The following is a 21,649-nucleotide window of genomic DNA, read 5'->3' on the forward strand; positions in this document are numbered from 1 at the left end:
GCTCGCATCTCCCAACAGGCTCTACGAGGTGTACAGATGCTTCCGTGGCCAGCGTACTCTCCGGATCTCTCACCAATCGAACACGTGTGGGATCTCATTGGACGCCGTTTGCAAACTCTGCCCCAGCCTCGTACGGACGACCAACTGTGGCAAATGGTTGACAGAGAATGGAGAACCATCCCTCAGGACACCATCCGCACTCTTATTGACTCTGTACCTCGACGTGTTTCTGCGTGCATCGCCGCTCGCGGTGGTCTTACATCCTACTGAGTCGATGCCGTGCGCATTGTGTAACCTGCATATCGGTTTGAAATAAACATCAATTATTCATCCGTGCCGTCTCTGTTTTTCCCCAACTTTCATCCCTTTCGAACCACTCCTCCTTGGTGTTGCATTGTCACTGTCAGTCAGTGTACATTTGTTTCTGGGCTAGTGGCACGCACGTATATGTCTTACCCACCCAGCCTCTTTGGCGTTTTATTCTAGATCAGCCTACCTTGTTGCTTTCAACCTCCTTTTCTTGGATTGTCTTTCTGTCATTAAACTAGCCCGTTGAACGCGCAGTTATCCGTGGTGTGTTGTGAGAAGTAGTGCGAGGGATTGAGTATATATCAGGGAGAAGCGTCGTTCAGCTGCGTTTGTACACGCGCTGACTAAAATGCTGCACATCTACATTAATGAAGAATAAGAATTTGTAGGTATCGCTTCTGTAATTGTAGTGCTCCTGCTGCTGTCGAGGAATACCCTCAGCGCATTCCGACACGTCGAATTCCTGATCGTAGAGGGTTTGCAAGAGTTTTCAGCACATTGCGTGCAACAAGTTTCCTTCCAAGTTCCCATTTATTTTCAGAACGTGTGCAGGAACAGCAACACATCGTTGAAATGGTGCAGCATAGTCCTACTACCCGCACACGGCGACATTCTGCACGTATCAACGTCGCACGTACACACGTATGGCGAACATTACGTGCAGAGAACTTGTACCCATTTCGGAACGTCAAAGAGGTTGGGTGCACACTAGCCCAAAACAAATGTACATTAAATGTATTCTATCTCGGAAACCATTCGGAATAGGGCACATGTCAACATGAAGATGTTTGCTTCAAATGATCGTTCTGTCATATCCATTCCTGCTCGGACACTCTGTATATGATATTTTTCAAGACTTTGTGTACTTTTTAAATTACTCATAGGTTCTTCAATCTGCCGAAACTAATTTTGAATATATACATTTTAACTATCCGAAAAAGAAAACATATGGTAACAGGATCATGCATGGAAAAGGAACAACTTAATTATTCAGGTAGTTCATAAATTTTATTCAAGATTAGTTTCCGCAGACTGTAGCACCTAACAGTTATAAATTAACTGAGTCTAAACTGAAGAAAGATGGCTTCGCAACTACTAAAATGTTATCATTCCTCACTTCAAGGGGGAGGTGGGCCTCTTAGACGGTGACGCCGTCTCTCAGGCCGGGAGATTTGTTACGATGAAGGAGATGCTCGGAGAACGTGAGGGTGTTGGTGGCCGTGGCCTATACTAGGAACTGTCCTGGCTTTCGCCTTAGTGCAGGAGAGTGGAAAACCACGGAAAACCATTCTCAGGACAGTCGACGGTTGGGGCCAGCCGTGAGAACTAGTCCTGTCCCGTCTCCCAAATGCAGAGGCGTAGAGCCTCGGTAGAGCCGTGGCCACTCGTCGTCTGCTCGGTTGGTCGGTCAGAGTGCAGAGCTGTTGGGCCACGGACCAGCCGTGGCTACTTATGGGCCAAGACCCACTCTGCATCTACCGACCCGTTGGCTTCAGTTGTCGTCGTCGGAGACTTTCATTCCACACCCTGAAGGGCTCTCCCTCTGGCCAGGAGCTTGGGCGGGGTTGGGAAGATTTGTGAAGAGTAGGAGGTGGGAAAATGTGATGTGAAAAAATATGGGACGTGAAGGCCTCTTGGCTAAGGGAGGTGTAATGATACATATGCCTTTATTGTTTGATTGTGAGTTAATTACAATACAGACGATTTATACAGATATACAGAAACTAGAGGTTTAAAGAGATCTGCAAGGGAAAAGGTGGAGGGCGAAGAGGTGATAAAGGGAGGAGAAGTGGACAAGGGACGTAAGGAGAAGGCGGAGATTGTCGGAAGACGGAGGATGTGGGGAAAAAAGTGGATGGTGGTGGGTGAAAATGGAGATGGGAAGTAGAAGATTGGGGCGGAGGGGTCGGCCGAGGACGGCGACGAGGTGAGGGAGGTCGGTTCAAGGGTTGGGGAGGAGATCGGGAATGTTCAACGCGGTGGTGACGGCCGTAGAGGAGTAATCCGTGGTGGACGAGGCGTTGTACGTCGTCAGGCGTCGGTAGATGGAGTCGCAGCAGGCAGGTAGGTCCATCGGCGTTGAAGATTCGTGAGGCGCGTTGTACCGGGAGTCCTGATTGGCGAAGAGCATGGACGGTAAGGTCAGAAGGGAACCGGAGTCTACCCCACGGACGACGCAGCTATAAGTTGGCTGTTGTTCTGGCGGTGGTGGTGGCGATGATAGGCGTTGTGCTGTAGTGGTGGTAGTGTCCTCGGCAGGCGGCTGGATCTGAGCGGGTTGTTGAGCAGGGGTAGGGTAAACGGGGAGATGAAGTGTCAAAAGGGGGAAAGGACGGGACATTACGGAAGTTTTGATAGGAAAGTTATGGAATGTGTGAGAAGAAGTGGTGGTGGTGGTGGTGGTGGTGGTAGTAATGGTAATGGCAAGGGAGGTGTAGTGAGAAGGCGAAGGTAGGGGTGGTGAGCGGTATGGGGGAGGCGTTGTTGCTGCAAGCGAAGTGACTGGTGAAGGGGTTTCTTGGTTGCTGTCGGGGAGCTGTGCCATGATGTTTGGGGGCGTAGTTACCACTCGATGAAGACGATTGTGGATCAGTCGCCATGATGAACGATGTGATCACGGTCGACTGAAGAGGCCAAATATAGCAGTACTGCGTCGGAAAGTCCTGGGCCGGCGAGGAGGCTGGAGACACAATGGACTCCAGATGGATGAAGGGCATTGAGGATGTCCTCTTCCGGAATGTCTAGGTTGACCTCACAAACTAGGCAAGTGTATATATTGGGAAGGCCGACCTCCATCTCGGTGAGAGCATATTTGCTTTATTAGGTTCGGCGGGTTGCGAATTATAGGTGAGGCGTCACCCGGCCGAAGAAAAAGAGAATTGTGTGTCCCCCGCTGGCTTCAGATATCACAAACTTTATGTCTATTTCATCAACGCATTCCACGTAAATATCTATCCATCATGGGGTTAGACTTTAGAATTTATTTGCCTTCTTGGTTGCTTGCTTGCTTGAAAGTTTCACCGTTCACCAATAACAGGTCTGCCCCACTGCTTTGAATCGTGTCTCCTCAGTGAGCACTTTGATAACACTGGACTGAGAATACCGTTGTCATTAGTCCAATGATTTCGTTGTTTATCTTTTGTAGTAAGACGTGTGCGAGAGAGATTCACGGGAAGGTTTCAGCTACACCCAAACATCGAAAAGTTTGAAAGCTTTGGATCAAAATATTATAGAGGTGCAATATACGTTGAAATTAACGATCTCGACACGGTACAATCTATCCGCCTACCGAAAATGATGAACACTCGCCAGAAAGTGCACCTGTCATTCTCAAGGGGTCTACTCGCCGGAGGTAAGTAACAGACCACGACCTACAAACTCGGAAAATTATTTCTTCTGCATTCATCGAGACGCAAAACGTGAAAGTCTGAGCTGTTATATCAGTCATCTCTGCTGCTGCTCCACATTTCCTAGAATTTCCGAAATTGATAGTTTGCCTATAATTAGCAAAATAATACGATGTGAGCTATGATTATTTTAACCTTCACGAACGTGCTCTCAGGTGATTTGTTGTATTTTATCAGGATGAGTTCTTGAAGATAACTTTATATTAGAATTAGGTAAGGTATAATGATTAAATACAGTATTCGGGAGATAGTGGTTTCGAACCCCACTTTAGGCAGCCCTGAAGAGGGCTTTCCGTGGTTTCCCATAATTAAGGCCACGGCCACTTCCTTCCCACTCCTAGTCCTTTCCTATCCCATCGTCGCCATAAGACCTATCTGTGTCGGTGCGACGTAAAGCAAACTGTAATTGTATATTTATTAAATAATGAAGTAAACATACCTTTGATTTCTTTTATATTTATGCAGTTTAATATCATTCCTTATTTATGTTTGTGTTAATTCGCTAAACAGTGCAATCAGAAAAAACTTGAGCTCCAGATTTGCCATCAATACATTGTGGAGCTCTCATTAGGCTACACGTCCGACTCGTTGGCTGAATGGTCAGCGTACTGGCCTTCGGTTCAGAGGGTCCCGGGTTCGATTCCCGGCCGGGTCGGGGATTTTAACCTTCATTGGTTAATTCCAATAGCCCGGGGGCTGAGTGTTTGTGCTGTCCCCAACATCCCTGCAACTCACACACCACACATAACACTATCCTCCACCGCAATAACACGCAGTTACCTACGCATGGCAGATGCCGCCCACCCTCATCGGAGGGTCTGCCTTACAAGGGCTGCAGTCGGCTAGAAATAGCCACACGAAAATACACTGACTGACAGAGCAAATGCAACACCAAGAAGGAGTGGTTCGAAAGGGATGAAAGTTGGGGAAATAACAGAGACGGCACGGACGAATAATTGATGTTTATTTCAAACCGATATGCAGGTTACACAATGCGCACGGCATCGACTCAGTAGGATGTAGGACCACCGCGAGCGGCGATGCACGCAGAAACACGTCGAGGTACAGAGCCAATAAGACTGCGGATGGTGTCCTGAGGGATGGTTCTCCATTCTCTGTCAACCATTTGCCACAGTTGGTCGTTCGTACGAGGCTGCGGCAGAGTTTGCAAACGGCGTCCAATGAGATCCCACACGCCACACGTGTTCGATTGGTGAGAGATCCGGAGAGTACGCTGGCCATGAAAGCATCTGTACACCTCGTAGAGCCTGTTGGGAGATGCGAGCAGTGTGTGGGCGGGCATTATCCTGCTGAAACAGAGCATTGGGCAGCCCCTGAAGGTACGGGAGTGCCACCGGCCGCAGCACATGCTGCACGTAGCGGTGGGCATTTAACGTGTCTTGAATACGCACTAGAGATGACGTGGAATCATACGCAATAGCGCCCCAAACCACGATGCCGCGTTGTCTAGCGGTAGGGCGCTCCACAGTTACTGCCGGATTTGACCTTTCTCCACGCCGACGCCACACTCGTCTGCGGTGACTATCACTGACAGAACAGAAGCGTGACTCATCGGAGAACACGACGTTCCGCCATTCCCACATCCAAGTCGCTCTGGCCCTGCACCATGCCAGGCGTGCACGTCTATGCTGTGGAGTCAATGGTAGTCTTCTGAGCGGACGCCGGGAGTGCAGGCCTCCTTCAACCAATCGACGGGAAATTGTTCTGGTCGATATTGGAACAGCCAGGGTGTCTTGCACATGCTGAAGAATGGCGGTTGACGTGGCGTGCGGGGCTGCCACCACTTGGCGGCGGATGCGCCGATCCTCGCGTGCTGACGTCCCTCGGGCTGCGCCTGGACCCCTCGCACGTGCCACATGTCCCTGCGCCAACCATCTTCGCCACAGGCGCTGCACCGTGGACACATCCCTATGGGTATCGGCTGCGATTTGACGAAGCGACCAACCTGCCCTTCTCAGCCCGATCACCATACCCCTCGTAAAGTCGTCTGTCTGCTGGAAATGCCTCCGTTGACGGCGGCCTGGCATTCTTAGCTATACACGTGTCCTGTGGCACACGACAACACGTTCTACAATGACTGTCGGCTGAGAAATCACGGTACGAAGTGGGCCATTCGCCAACGCCGTGTCCCATTTATCGTTCGCTACGTGCGCAGCACAGCGGCGCATTTCACATCATGAGCATACCTCAGTGACGTCAGTCTACCCTGCAATTGGCATAAAGTTCTGACCACTCCTTCTTGGTGTTGCATTTGCTCTGTCAGTCAGTGTATTATATTAGGCTATATTGTTACAGGTAAGAAATATGCGCAAGCTTTATCAGTTGCACTCCTATGACTAATTATGCGCTTGATAAAAAGAGATACCGATAGATGGCAGAAGCTATCTGTATCGTTTGAGACATTAATATCCTCCTGAAAAAGCTTTACTTCTCCATTATTTTCTCTTTTGACATAAATATATCAAATATAACAAATCACCACGCGATGTTACCTAGCAACAGTACCTTAAAAACAGCACAGGCCAATGATCTGTATTTCATGGTCATCCCTCAATACTTCCCATCACAGCCTGCACAGTTGCTAGGCAACGTCGCGTCACACACTTTAGTTAAAGACTTAGCCTACTGATGATCATTTCATTCTCTCAAAGGGAAATTTCATTTAATTTATATAGAGAAAGGAGGGCACACATATTTTGCAATTTTTTTATGAGATCAGTTTATTAAATAAGCTACGATTGATTTCATTTTACTATTAGTTTTGTCACACTGACTCAGACAAATTTTCGAAGACGGGATGGGGGAGGGCTAGGAGTGGGGTTGAAACGACCGTGGCCTTAATTAAGGTACAACGCCAACATTTGCCGGGTGTAAAAATGGGAAACTACGGAAAACCATTTTCACGGCTGCCGAATGCAAGCTAAGCGTTGCCAACTCGCTTGATCTATTATTTTATCTATGAAATATTTTCTTCCTGGATTTAACGTGTTCTTCAATCCAATCCAATAACCATGACACAACAGCTCCGAAGGGCTATGGCCTACCAAGCGACCGCTGCTCAGTCTGAAGGCGTACAGATTACGAGGTGTCGTATGGTCAGCACGACTGATCCCCTCGGCCGTTATTCTTAGCTTTCTAGACCGGGGCCACTATCTCACCGTCAGATAGCTCCTCAATTTTCATCACATAGGCTGAGTGGACCTCGAACCAGCTCTCAGATGCAGGTAAAAATCCCTGACCTGGCCGCGAATTGAACCCAGGGCATCCGGGTAAGAGGCAGGCACACTACCCCTACACCGCGGGCCCGGCGTTGACGGGTTCGTATTGTTTATTATCCTAAAAATATTCCGCTTTTTCTCTTAATTGGAAGTTACAGTAGTTTGTTATTCAATAGCTATGTAACCGTTGTTGATGGGTTATGTTTTGTAATTCCAGCAGTAACGCAGTCTAGTAAAGGTGAGTGGCAGCAAATAAAATAAAACAACTAATAATGCATATGCTACGAGCAACATTCGGTCAACGTAGTGATTTAGCGTATTTCGCATAGCCCTATTACGTAGAACTTTTGTTTCATTTGAATGGGCGTCATGATCAGCGCAGTGTCTGGACCGACAACTTTGCACCTAGAGAGCCGAGGTTCCAATCCCGGTGGAGAGTTATTTTTTTTGTTTTTACGTTGCACCGACAGAGATAGCCCATATAGCGACAATGAGATAGGAAATAGGAGTGGGAAGGAAGTGGCGGGAAGGAAGGTATACCCCAGCATTTGTCTGATGTGAAAATAGAAAACCAAAGAAAACAATTTCTAGGGCTGTCGACAGTGAGGTTCGAACCTCCTATTTTACAAATGAAAGCTGACAAGTATGTGATCCAAACCGCATAGCCACTTGCTCGGTGATTACACCCGTTTTTTACTTAGTTTTATGTCACACCGCCTCAAAGAAGGTTTAGTTTTCATCCGAAAATTACCCGGGATCAGGAAAAGCAGCTAGCCGGAAACTTTGGGTCAAAAGCCAAAATAAGGTAGGATAGCTCAAACAATTAGCCAAGACTAAGTATAAGGAAAGTACAAAAATTCTAGTCATGCAAAACCAAAACCGTACAGGCCATGAATAGTACTTGGAATGGTGGAATTCTTCTTCCTCTTCTTCCTCTTCTCCTCGTTGTTTCTCTGGTGAAGAGTCCGTTTTGAGCGTCACTTTTATCCTCATTTTGTGCAGTCTAACACTTTCGTATGCTTCCATAGTGATTATTTTTAAGTCTGAATTTATCCTACCAGCGGTGCTTTGGACAAAATCTGGGGCATTGATTGGCCTTCGACGTCGAAATGGAGAACGGAGATGGAAACTATACCAGATACTGGACGCTGAATGTGGGCATACAATCAGCCATTTTTCTGTCACAACCTCTGCTCTCTACTCATAATTAAGGCAGCATCCATTTGTTCCCAAATTGTGTCTTTGCTTATCGCCCAACGGAGTATTCGGGTCTCCGTGGCGTCTGGCTGACGTTCAGTGACATTTTCGGCTGGTGGGCACTCAACTCCGTACGGGCAACTGGCCTTATCACTGGCATATATTCGACATGAGACGAAGTGGCTACTTTTTATTTATTTATTTCTTCCCACAAAGGACGCCTGTGATCTCCTCGTGTTTGCTTGCTCTCACTTCATTGTTGATGTCACCGTCGCTCTGCAAACGAAATCGAAAGTACCTGTTTTCTGTTATCGTTTGACGAGATTACTTTCAGCGTCATATGCCGCTCAAGAACAGGAGGTCTTGTTTCTATATTTTTCGTCTTATGGATAGGAATCTCACCCACGCCCTTTCGAGTGCATGGAGCACGCCTTCAGCGACTGGGCTAGGCAGCCTCTAAAACAGTCATGCGGGTTGCATATACATACATTGGTTTTACTCAGCAACTTTTACGGATCATTTCATTATACTTGACGGGCAATTAATTTCATTATATTTGACGTGCAGTTCAAGGAAGTGATCAGCATCGTAACTACAATGCCGCATAGGGCGTGGCTACACCTTCCTACTGTTATTCTTTTATCTTAGTACGGAATGTGACCGCCGTTCACTTTTCCCGCTGGGTTATATAATGATAAGAAATATTTACAAAGAATTCGACCCGTCATCAATGTTGCGGTAGTGAGTAAGAAATGCCGCTAGATGGCAGCAGTTACCAATCTTGAGAAATGTACTACTCTGTTTATTGAAAATCTGACCTTTCAACGTCTGAGCATGAAAATGATGACATACGTACTATAGCTCCAGTGCGAAGCTTATTCTGCAGGAATCAGTCAATGGGATAGCGTCCGTGGATCAGTAGTAGAGTGTCGGCCTGCGGATCTCAAGTTAGCGGGTTAAAACCCGGCAGAGGAAGTCGGATATTTGAAGGGCGGAAAAAAGTCCATTCGACACTCCATGTCGTACGATGTAGCTGTGTAAAATATCTCTGGTGACACATTTGGTGTTTACCCGACAAAAATTTATTAAAAACCCAGCCATAGACGCCCAAGAGATATTCGGTTTAAACTGCCATCTAGTAGATCTAGAGTAAAACGGAACGTCGAAATTGACGAGCAAGCAACCAGATGGTGTCAAACTAATATACTTGAACACGGTCGCTGAGACCATACCATTATTATCATAATCATCATCATCAAGGGGGTAACCATTGAAAGCATGCCTGAGGTGAGAATGGAACATGGCACATGCCGTCGGCCACTGCCAGCGTTGCCAGCTGTAGCAGAACTCAGGTTTTAGAGCGGAGAACAGACTGTGTGTAGTATAATTTCATATCTAAGACATAATCATAAAAAATAATTTGTTCCATCTCTTCTCTTACATTCTCGGGACTAAACGTTCCTTTTACTGTTTTTTTTTAATTATTATTTTTTTTTTTTTTTGCAAGTTGCTTTACGTCGCACCGACACTGATAGGTCTTATGGCGACGATGGGAGGGGAATGGGCTAGGAGTTGGAAGGAAGCGTCCGTGGCCTTAATTAAGGTACAGCCCCAGCATTTGCTTGGTGTGAAAATGGGAAACCACGCAAAACCATCTTTAAGGCTGCCGACAGTAGGTTCGAACCCACTATCTCCTGAATACTGGATACTGGCCGCGCTTAAGCGACTGCAGCTATCGAGCTTGGTCCTTTTAGTTTAAATACAGTTTTCTTAACTATTCTGTTTTAAAGGGAAGTGTTGGATCTCGACTCTGTGGGTGAATTATTTCTCGAGCTGAGACTATCCCTGCATATTCTATATTTAATCGTATTTTTTCCTTTCACATTCCAGAAGTTGTCCTGTTCTGTGAGTATCCCTATACTACATGAACGGAAAGAAAGCATGTTAAGATGTTTTTTCGGCCCTCGTATGTTACTCATTCTGTGAAGAAAAGTTCTGACGTACTGTGCGAATGTAATAGATAACAACTGATAGGCCACTAGATAAGATACCACTATACTGTATAAGCTCCGACATCAATAACCAGTAATATTCACTGTCGTAGCTATGGGTAAAGGACTATTTCTGATCCTCGTCGTGTTGGCCGTGCTCAATCTGAGTGCGGGTAAGGAGACCCATTCCAAGGGAATTCCCCGGGGTAAGTACACATAATAATCGTTGATAATATTATAAAGCAAGAAAGCTTGTGTTTATTTGGATACGGAGGGTGGTATCGGGAACCATGTAACCAATTTCAGTACTTCTTCCACCATTAGAAAGCTCATTTCTTCCTAATTATTAAGCATGTTCAGTCATCAGCCCAAAGGTTGGTTGGATCCTCAACAGCTCCGCCCTTACCTGTCATAAATGGTCTAGGCATCAATGAATAGGCGTACTAGGAAAATGAGGAGTGAGGTAGTTTCCTGTTGCTTTCCTCACTGAACCAGAAGTTTGCTAATATATATATCAGTATGTCAAGCCCACTGAAATTCAAGCAACAACCGACCCTATGAGCAACATTTTCACACCATTCATAACAGGAAGTGGCTGCATAAGGAATGGAATTACTAGTATCGCTCATATCTCAGTGACATTCAAATTTTCAAAGCCAAGGATAAGACTGAGACAGATCAGCGAAAATAACAAAATTGCTTTAACCCATACCAGAAGACATAGTGCACTGTAAACACAAGGACTCGCCAGCAAAGGCATCTGATTATTATGGGCTACATATAAAATTCTTTTGTTCAAGAGCTTAAGAGTATATATAAGTCATGTCATATTGGGTCCTCACAGTGCAACTCATTGATTTAACTTTCGACGGGAACTATTATTAAAAATGAAAATAAATTAATTTTCAGAAATTTGTTGTTTTATTTATTTCAGACATTCAACGATTAATGATGTGTGCATGTTTTTAAAACTTCAAGCCTTTCTCATGAAATCTAGATAGTATTGACTTATACTCTTAAGCCTTGGCGTGAAATATTTATGCTAACTTATCAGGGGACAAGTAGTTCTCAAACGAGTAGGGTAATTCGGAAAATTGTACGTCGGGGAACTTTAAAATTGGTAACACTGCCTGAGTCCGCCTCTGTAGTGGTAGATGTGATTAACGGCCACCCCTGGAGTACCGCAATCGATTCCCAGCTCTGCTACGAAATTTGAAAAAAGTGGCACAAGGGCTGGAACGGGGTCAACTCAAGGCATTTTTAGGCCCATGTCCATATAACATATTTTCTTCTTCTACGTGTAAGGAATGTGTCCTGAAAATTTGACCTATCTTGTTGTGACACCCTGTACATACTAGAGCCCTGCAAGATCGAGTATGAAGAACATAATTTAAATGAAACAGACTTACACCCGGCTATATCGGGAAACCACCAAACGTTTCTGTGAAATAGTATTGTACAGTATACTTACAACCGTGTATGAAATACCTGGCCAAGTAATTTTATGTTCCATCCTTCCTATCTGTGTCATTTTTTTCCTTCAAGCAATTCTTTGTTTGAAGTAGAACCAACAAGTAGAACCACCAACAACAGAAATATAGAATCATGCGGTATAGTGGTTTTTTCTGTCTTAATTCATATTATGAGTGAAAAGGTAATTTTGTTCAATTATTATTACTAATTAATATATTTGTTATCACAGTGCATTACTTAAGTAAGATCAGAAATAGATCTCCCCGGTTATAGGAATGGCAAATTCCTGTTGACACAATCTCGTACTTAGTGGCTTAAGTACCCGTACCGCCTAAAAACAAATTACTAATTTTACATCAAAAAGGAACATAAAACCGTAAAAATTGTCCATAAGTGTTATAAATGTATCTCTTATATTATAACAACTCATCTGATTTATAAGTAACTAGCTTATATACCCGATGTTCCTCGGGGTCATATTTTTTACATACACCCATCCATTTAAAAGAATATAAAAATTGTCCATAACGTTCCAGAAAAACAAATCCCCTTTGTATTCGTTCTTGTTGTATTGAATAGGTTCGAACCCACTATCCCACTATTGTGCCTAACAGCTAGATAATCGGTCCCTAACGGCACGAGGTGCAAGGAATTTGAAATTAAAACTTCAAAATGTATCCACTGACTAGAAACTAAAACGAAGGATAATGAAAAATGATCGTGAAACAAAAGCAATCAGTGGATCAAATTCGCAGACCAAACCAAACCCCATTGCACTACAGCCCTTGAAGGGCCTTGGCCTATCAAGCGACCGCTGCTCATCCCGAAGGCCTTCAGATTACGAGGTGTCGTGTGGTCAGCACGACGAATCCTCTCGGCCGTTAAACTTGGCTTTCTAGACAGGGGCCGCTATCTCACCGTCAGATACTATAGCTCCTCAATTCTAATCACGTAGGCTGAGTTGACCTCGAACCAGCCCTCAGGTCCAGGTAAAAGTCCCTGACCTGGCCGGAAATCGAACCCGGGGCCTCCGGGTGAGAGGCAGGCACGCTACCCCTACACCACGGGGCCGGCACAGTGGATCAAATTCACAATACCTTAATTCCTGGGAAGATGCTTATTATCAAAAGGGGTCAAAAATCCAGGTCACCGGCCTCTCACAATGCTACTAATCACTAGTAAAGCAGAACCATGGTGTTCCTCCTACAATGTTACTAATCACTAGTAAAGCAGAACCATGGTGTTCGTCCTACAATGCTACTAATCACTAGTAAAGCAGAACCATGGTGTTCCTCTTACAATGCTACTAATCACTAGTAAAGCAGAACCATGGTGTTCCTCTTACAATGCTACTAATCACTAGTAAAGCAGAACCACGGTGTTCCTCCTACAATGCTACTAATCACTAGTAAAGCAGAACCACGGTGTTCCTCCTACAATGCTACTAATCACTAGTAAAGCAGAACCATGGTGTTCCTCCTACAATGCTACTAATCACTAGTAAAGCAGAACCATGGTGTTCCTCCTACAATGCTACTAATCACTAGTAAAGCAGAACCATGGTGTTCCTCCTACAATGCTACTAATCACTAGTAAAGCAGAACCATGGTGTTCCTCCTACAATGCTACTAATCACTAGTAAAGCAGAACCATAGTGTTCCTCTCACAATGCTACTAATCACTAGTAAAGCAGAACCATGGTGTTCCTCTTACAATGCTACTAATCACTAGTAAAGCAGAACCATGGTGTTCCTCTTACAATGCTACTAATCACTAGTAAAGCAGAACCATGGTGTTCCTCCTACAATGCTACTAATCAGTAGTAAAGCAGAACCATGGTGTTCCTCCTACAATGCTACTAATCACTAGTAAAGCAGAACCATGGTGTTCCTCCTGCAATGCTACTAATCACTAGTAAAGCAGAACCACGGTGTTCCTCCTACAATCACTAGTAAAGCAGAACCACGGTGTTCCTCCTACAATCACTAGTAAAGCAGACCCACGGTGTTCCTCCTACAATGCTACTAATCACTAGTAAAGCAGAACCATGGTGTTCCTCCTACAATGCTACTAATCACTAGTAAAGCAGAATCATGGTGTTCCTCCTACAATGCTACTAATCACTAGTAAAGCAGAACTATGTTGTTCCTCCTACAATGCTACTAATCACTAGTAAAGCAGAACCATGGTGTTCCTCATACAATGCTACTAATCACTAGTAAAGCAGAACCATGGTGTTCCTCATACAATGCTACTAATCACTAGCAAAGCAGAACCATGGTGTTCCTCTTACAATGCTACTAATCACTAGTAAAGCAGAACCATGGTGTTCCTCCTACAATGCTACTAATCACTAGTAAAGCAGAACCATGGTGTTCCTCCTACAATGCTACTAATCACTAGTTAAGCAGAACCATGGTGTTCCTCTTACAATGCTACTAATCACTAGTTAAGCAGAACCCTGGTGTTCCTCCTACAATGCTACTAATCACTAGTAAAGCAGAACCATGGTGTTCCTCCTACAATGCTACTAATCACTAGTGAAGCAGAACCACGGCGTTCCTCCTACAATGGTAGTAAACACAGGTAATGTAGTCCCACGGTTATGTCAAATACAATGGTACCACTCACAGGTGACACAAAACCATGGTGTTTCGCACAGAAGGGCACCACTCATAAGCAATACAGACGCATGATGCTCCGCACATAGTGGGAATAATCATAGGCGCCGGTATTCCCGAGGTGTTCCTCACTTAATGGAGCTAATCACAGGCCACGTATACTCATGGTGTTGCTCACATAGTGGTACTAATCATAGGCAATGTAGACCCACGGTATATCACACATTAAGGTATCACCCACAGGCAACACAGACTCAGCTGGAGACCGTAGCGGTTCGCGTTCCTTTGGTGATAGTGATTAATGTTCTAAAAAGGAGCACAACCAGGCACGTGTAGTAGTACTAATCGCAAGTAAAGTCGACCCATGGTGTTCATCGCGTAATGGTACAAATCACAAGTAGGCTCATGGTTCTAATGTCATCATCCCTTGGTCGCCCCATTTAGTCACCTCTTACAACAGGCAGATGATGCCGTAGGTGTATTCTTCGTCTGTATCTCTCACCCACAGGAGATAGAGAAATGAAAAATAAGGTATCCGGTACTTCGAAAAATTATGTATCGAACAAAAAAAGACAAGGGCCACGAAGGGCGTGAATATGAAAGACACCTTAGGCCTTGAATGCCCTAATACCGTCGGGGTCGGAAAAGAACAAGATTTGACCAAAGGAGGTCGGATAGGATAGATGAAAGTGAGGCGCCTGGCACAAGTAAGTGGAAGCAATGCAAGAACTCAGCTAAGGGCCCCGTGGTAGCCAACCCACGCTCCCAAGTTGAGAGACCTTGGGGTCCCGTTTTATCGCCTCTTACGACAGGCAGGGGATACCGTGGGTGTATTCTTCGTCTGCGTCCCCCACCCACAGGCGGTTCTTGTTGAATTAACCTTTCAAATACAGCTTGTTTAATACATAAACGTACAAATTTACAATATACTGATAACCAACACAACTACTCAAATCTACACAAATGTACAACATACTGTACATTGAAATAAACGCTGCTTTCAAACTACAGTACAAGAGAGTTCAAGTTGCAATGACAGACTAATGCAATGCCTGCCTCGTGGAGCTCGCATGAAGCGGTGCTTCGGGGAGCCAGTCCTGGAACATGCTACATAAAGCTATCCGTGAGAAAAAATACGGGAATTGTAGATTAACACCACACTTCTTGATCGATTATCCTTGTGCCTTGTTACATGTGATGGCAAAAGAAAGGAAGTCTAACAGGAATTTGTAATTGCTTGAAACTTAAGGATATAGGCCTATCAGTTGGGATTAATGGAGCGGCGGCCCCCAAACCGTTTATTATGTTTTGAAGATCTCACCCCTCCAGCATCGGGGGTAGGGATATCTAACACCCATTGCATTTTTTTCTCAGTTAGTAACTAATAATTGTCCCAAGTTTTGTTGATTTTTTCTTGTGGTTAGGAAGGGATATGGAACAAATATACCCACTTACAATGATTTATTTATATTACCAGACTTTATTTTTAGGATTTGTATTGTCTGTTTATTATGTGTGAAGTAAATTTTTATAGATTTTTTATTTTGATGTTCACTGGTACTTTACGAACTCATTTGTACTCTTTGAGTTATATGTTTTAAGTTTCACGTTAAACTTTGTCCCTGTGGAAGCCCAAACTGTTTGAAAGTAGCTGATCCTTCAACTGTTCATTTCAATATTCTAAGTACGTATCGAGAGCCAGGAAAAATATTCCCGTTTTTTACACCATCTGAAACAGTGCGAATGGGACAGACATATTAAACGGCCATAAATTCATACGATGATTTTTCAGTGGGTGTTATGCTTATAAAGTCAGTCTCGTAGTGTAGGGTTAGAGTGCCTGCATCTTACCTAGAGGCTCCAGGTTCAAATCCCGGCCAGTCCAGCTACTTTAATTCAGAACTGAGGACTGGAACAGGGTTCATTCATTCTCATGATACTGAGGAGCTGTTCATACGAGATGCAGTGGACTTAATTGCAAAGCTAGACTATGACCATGTGACACACCAGTATCTGCAGGTCATCTGACTGGCTGCTAATGGCTTTACGTCGCACCGACACTGTTGTAAACAAGGTTGGGTTTACAAAAAGCACACCTTCTTTATTTGCTTCACATGTAAAATTACAATATTTACACTAACAAAACTGAAAGTTATCTCGAAGCAAATTGAACTATGAATTTGGAGAAAGAGTCTGTCTTTGTACACTATATACACGTTGGAGTATTCACGTTCACTACTATTTCGGAAAGATAGTCTTTGTGACATGAAAAGTTCTTGATAGTCGAAAACTATCAGAAGCACTGACGTAAATATCTCAGAGAGTCCTTCCTTGTTGAAGTGTCTGAGTTCATTAACGTAAGTTCGATGACTGAAGAGTTCCTACTTAGCGAAACTAAGTCGATAATGGGAGCTAGCATTAGCTAGGGAATGATAGTGGCATATAATGGTAAGACTGGTATGGACAGCGGAATAGGCAAGAGGAGCGGTGGCCCGAGGTGAGACCTCTTACTGCCAGAAATTCAGTCCACCTGGCCGAAGCACATTTTCAAGAGGAGTAGCCTCCGTGCTCGACGTAGGGTGTATTCTGGAGCTGGACACCGGGGTCAGTGGGCTGTCTGGACAGGCTAGGAGCTCCTTTATATAGCACACACGACGTTCCAGGCACGCGCACTGAGGGCTGCGCGTCGAGGCTCGAAGAATAACACACTGGCACGCGTGTAGCTGGCTGGCGGATCGAGAAGGGAACGACGGACATACAACACCCTCCCCTCCTAAATACGCCGGTACGGCGTGAAACGGCGGCGGCGCTGGCGGCGGCTGCGATGCTGGGCCGGAGCTGCTGATGTCTCTGTTGTATTGTCCGGAGCTGGGACTGGGCGGAGTGGCGCTGCCTCGTCCTGAAAGGAACCCATGGTTATTAAATGGTCGAAAGCTCGTTCAGCAATAGATTTATCTGGCTTAGCAATAGCATCAATAGCTGGACATGGGCGGTAGCGCAGACGTATCTGGTCTTGATGGCGGCAGATACGTTTCTCCGTAGTCTGTATCTCGTAGAGACGATGACCCAACGATCTGCAGATGACTCCAGGTATCCAGAGTGGGTTGGACTTGAATGTCCTGGTGTAGACCTTGTCGTTAACTGAGAACTTCGGTGGTGAGGTTGGAGGCTGGGCTGGAAGAGGCTGCAACAGAGAAAGTAAAGTTCTGTGAGGTCGTCCATGGAGCTTCTGTGCAGGAGTGATATTATCAGCGCCGGGCAGAGTTCTGTAGTTGCTTAAGAGTTGGAGCAATGCTTGGTCTTTAGTTAAGCCTGAAGAGATAGCTTTTTTCATACTTCTCTTAAATGTCTGTACAAAGCGTTCAGCTTCACCATTAGATCGAGGGTGAAAAGGCGGTGCTAGGATATGACGAATGCCATTATATGTACAAAAGTTCTTAAAAGCAGTAGCTGTAAATTGAGGTCCGTTGTCCGAAATTAGTACTTGAGGTAAACCTTCTGTAGTAAATATTTTCTGAAGAGCACGAATGGTAGCTGCGGTCGTAGTAGTTGAATGCATATCCACTACATATGGAAAGTGCGATAGTGAATCGATGACTATTAACCACATGGAACTGAGGAAAGGACCTGCGAAATCGATGTGAACTCGTTCCCAGGGAGTAGTAGCAGGAGGCCATGAAGCTAGATCAGAAGACGGGGCGTTCTGATTCATTTGACATTGTTCACAATGACGGATGAGTTTTTCGATGGCGGCATCAATACCGGGCCAGTAGCAGTGTTGACGTGCTAGTTGCTTTGTTCTGGATATACCCCAATGGCTTTGGTGTAATAATTCGAGAACTTGTTTCTGTAGGCGAAGTGGGATAACCACTCGGAAGAGGGTGCTTGTTTCTAGGAGTACGACTCCAGCACGAGTCGTGAGACGATGCTGCAGACGATGATAAGGTGCAAGGTGGGCAGGAAGCTTGCTCTGAAGAGGCCAACCGTTGCGGATGTAATTACGGACGGTAGCAAGTGTACTGTCCCTATCCGTAGCTTTAGCTATGCAGGTAGCATCAATAGGAAAACTGGATACAGTATCTTCAAGTTCTATGTCCAACTGAAGACATTCAGATTCCTGAGAATCGAAGGCAGTATCAGGACCAACTGGTAAGCGTGAGAGGGCATCAGCATTACAATGCTGGGATGTGGCTCGATAGACAATCTGATAGGAATAATCAGAAAGGAACATGGACCATCTTTGAAGCTTGCGGAGGGAATTCTCAGGGATCTTATTACCAGGGTGGAATAAGTGTACGAGAGGCTTATGATCAGTAATGATCAGGAAATGGTTGCCATAGAGATATTCATTGAAACGGCGAATACCAAAGATGATGGCTAAAGCTTCTTTCTCTATCTGTGAGTATCGACGTTGATGGTCATTAAGTGTTTTCGAAGCGAATGCGATGGGGCGTTCCTGTCCATGACGATCCTTCTGGGAGAGAACGGCACCGACACCGTAGTCTGAAGCGTCAGTAGCTAGCGTGATGAGCTTGTCGGGCTGAAAATGAGTGAGTTGTATAGCTTGAATTAAGGCGTTGTTGATGGTTTTCCATGCCAGTTGGCATTGCGGAGTCCACTGAAATTTAACACCTTTTTTACGTAGAGCGTTTAATGGAGCTGCCACTGTAGCGAAGCGGGGAATGAACTTATTATAGTAGTTCGCTTCGCCTATGAAGGACTGGAGCTGCTTGTGGTTCTGAGGTGCCGGCATGTTTACGATAGCTGAGACATTCTGTGCACTAGGGCGAATTCCAGTCTTATCAAGTATATGTCCTAGGTAGTGAACTTGAGGCTGAAAGAATGAACATTTAGCGAGATTCGCTCGTAGGCCATTGTCTTTCAATTTCTGGAGAAGGAGGCGTAGATTGGTTAGATGTCCCTGATGATCTTTTCCAGTAACAATAATATCATCCAGGTAGTTAGCACAACCGGGAATGGAGGCGGTGAGTTGAGCTAAATAGCGCTGAAAAATAGCCGCTGAGGATGAAACACCGAATGGGAGCCGCTGGAGCTGGAGCAGTCCGAGAGGAGTGTTGAGTGTTAGAAATTTCTTAGATTCTTCGTCTAAAAGTAGCTGGAGATATGCTTCTTTAAGATCAACTCGAGAGAAGAATTGTCCACCAGAGAGACGACGGAATAAGTCTTCTGGACGTGGAATAGGAAAGATATCTGTGTCGATGTGTGCGTTGACGGTAGATCGAAAATCTCCACAAAGTCGAACATTACCATCAGGTTTCTTGATGACCACTAGCGGAGTAGCCCATTGACTAGAAGTAACTGGTACCACAATTCCAGTTTGTATCCATCTGTCTAATTCTTTCATGACCTGGTCTTGAAGTGCGAGAGGTACTGGACGTGCTTTGAGGAAGCGAGGCTTAGCTCCGGACTTCAGCTGTATGTGAGCTGTATAGTCTTTTGCTGTTCCGAGCTGAGAGTCGAAGACTTCAGGAAACTGCTCTAGGAGAGCGGTAACGTCAGAAGTAGGATGCAATGTAGATACGATGTTAATGTTGTCATGTATCTGGAAACCAAATAAGTTAAATAGATCCATGCCCATAATGTTGGAGGCAGTGTAGTTGTTAACTACGAGAAGAGGAATGGCCTTCTGAATTCCTTTATAACTAGCCTGAAGCTTGATTTGACCTTTAATGTCAATTTTCCTTTTGTTAAATGTCACGAGCTGGATGTCAGCTGGAGAGCATGCAGGTGAACCTAAGTCATGGTATGTAGCCAGGTTAATAATAGAGACCGGTGATCCAGTGTCTAATTGAAAATCGACAGAACGATCAGAGAATGAGAGAGGAACGATGATCTTGTGAGAATTCTTGGTAGGAAGAATAAGATTGATCTGATCAACTTCCATGTCTTGGCGGGGCTGTATATGCTTCCGGCGTGCTGCAGGAGTCGTAGCAGGGCGGAGCGAACTCTGACATACAGTCTGAATGTGTCCAAGTTTATTACATCGTTCACAAGTGGCTTTGAAAAAACGACAGTCACGACGTTCATGATGCTTGAAACAGCCTCGGCAGGAAGGCAGGAGTTTCTAGTTGCGTTTAGAATTGGGCTTCCTGGTAAAATGACGAGAGGGATCCGTGCGAAAATGCTTGGTAGAGAGCGCCTTGTCTGCGCGGTTCACTGTAGCAGAGGACTTGTGGGCCTGAGGCGAGACTTGAGCAACTTCGTGTGGAGAAGCTATGGCTGCGGCAGTCTTGGTAGTAAGCTCATAAACCGTAGCAATACGCTGGACGTCTTCTAAAGAAGGGTTACTCTTCTTGACAGCGTCAAAACGTATTTTGTCTTCAGGAGTATGTAAAATTACCATGTCCCGAATGAGAGAATCAGTATAGGGTGAACCACAACCGTCCTTGGAGCATATGAACTGGCAGGGTTTAGCTAGACCACGCAATTCAGTTATCCATTCAGTATGTGTCTGATGGGGTTGCTTTCTGCTCTGAAAAAATTTATAGCGAGCAGCCACTATGTGAGGAGCTTTGGCATAGTGTTCAGTGAGACGGGCCAAGAGCTGTGCGAATGGTACCTCAGAGAGGTTTTCTTCTGGACTTAATTTACGTAGTAATTCACACGTAGCATTGCCAACCGAACTAAGAAATAGTGCTCGGCGGCGTTGATCATCTGTGACAGAATGGCAGATGAAATGCTGTTGTAAGCGGGCTAAATAAACTGACCATTCTTCCTTAGCCGGATCAAAAGCAGAGAACGGAGGAATAGCTGATGGCTGTGTAAAGACAGAAATAGCTTGCATAGCCTGAATTAAGGCTGTCTGTTGTTGTTGCATAAACTGTTGTTGTTGCTGCTGTAAGGCCTGGAATACGGTAGCGAGTTGCTCAGCTGTAGCCATTGCGAGATGCGTGCAATAAAGAGCAAGTATAGCTGTGTGTCAGAACTGGTTGTATGCGAGACCTTGACCGGTATAGCGGGGAGTGAGAGAGAGCAAGCAAACACGCTGGAGCGTGCCACACAGGTGGAGCGCACGACAGAGAGCTGTGGAATGTCGGCTGACGTTCCGGAGTGTGAAGAAGTGTAATAGCTTCACTTGAGAAAAGCGAACTGCTGTGATAGGTCGTACAGGCGCCAATGTGGAATGATGATAGGTACGTAGTATAAGGTCACTGTGCCCATGACTGGACAATATCCCGCAAGAGTTTGTTGGTCTGTTGCAAATGAGTTGATAACCGAATGGACACAGGCTTGCACTTTGTTTCAACCGAGTGGGCGACACACTGAGCACTGATTGACTTCGTCGCCAATGTATAAGTGTCTGAGGGCACAGAGTTTGCTGTATCTCGGTGTGAATGAGTGGATGACGGGGCCTAGAAAGTTCGTGCTGTGTCTCGTCACCACTGAGTGTC

The 21,649-nt window shown here is 45.2% G+C and overlaps 1 protein-coding gene across 1 annotated transcript in view; it reads left to right on the top strand.

Moving 5' to 3' along the window:
- The first annotated feature begins 10,198 nt into the window (after positions 1-10,198).
- The window catches only part of LOC136867096 (protein mesh), a 49,384-nt gene continuing 37,933 nt past the window's right edge, over positions 10,199-21,649 (top strand). Inside the window, exon 1 of the mRNA XM_067144197.2 lies at positions 10,199-10,349. Within this exon, the coding sequence (XP_067000298.2) occupies positions 10,259-10,349 (91 nt within the window). The 5' untranslated portion in view covers positions 10,199-10,258. The remainder of the gene's footprint in view (positions 10,350-21,649) is intronic.

This window comes from Anabrus simplex, chromosome 3, assembly GCF_040414725.1.
Source record: "Anabrus simplex isolate iqAnaSimp1 chromosome 3, ASM4041472v1, whole genome shotgun sequence".
In the NCBI taxonomy this organism is placed as follows: domain Eukaryota; kingdom Metazoa; phylum Arthropoda; class Insecta; order Orthoptera; family Tettigoniidae; genus Anabrus; species Anabrus simplex.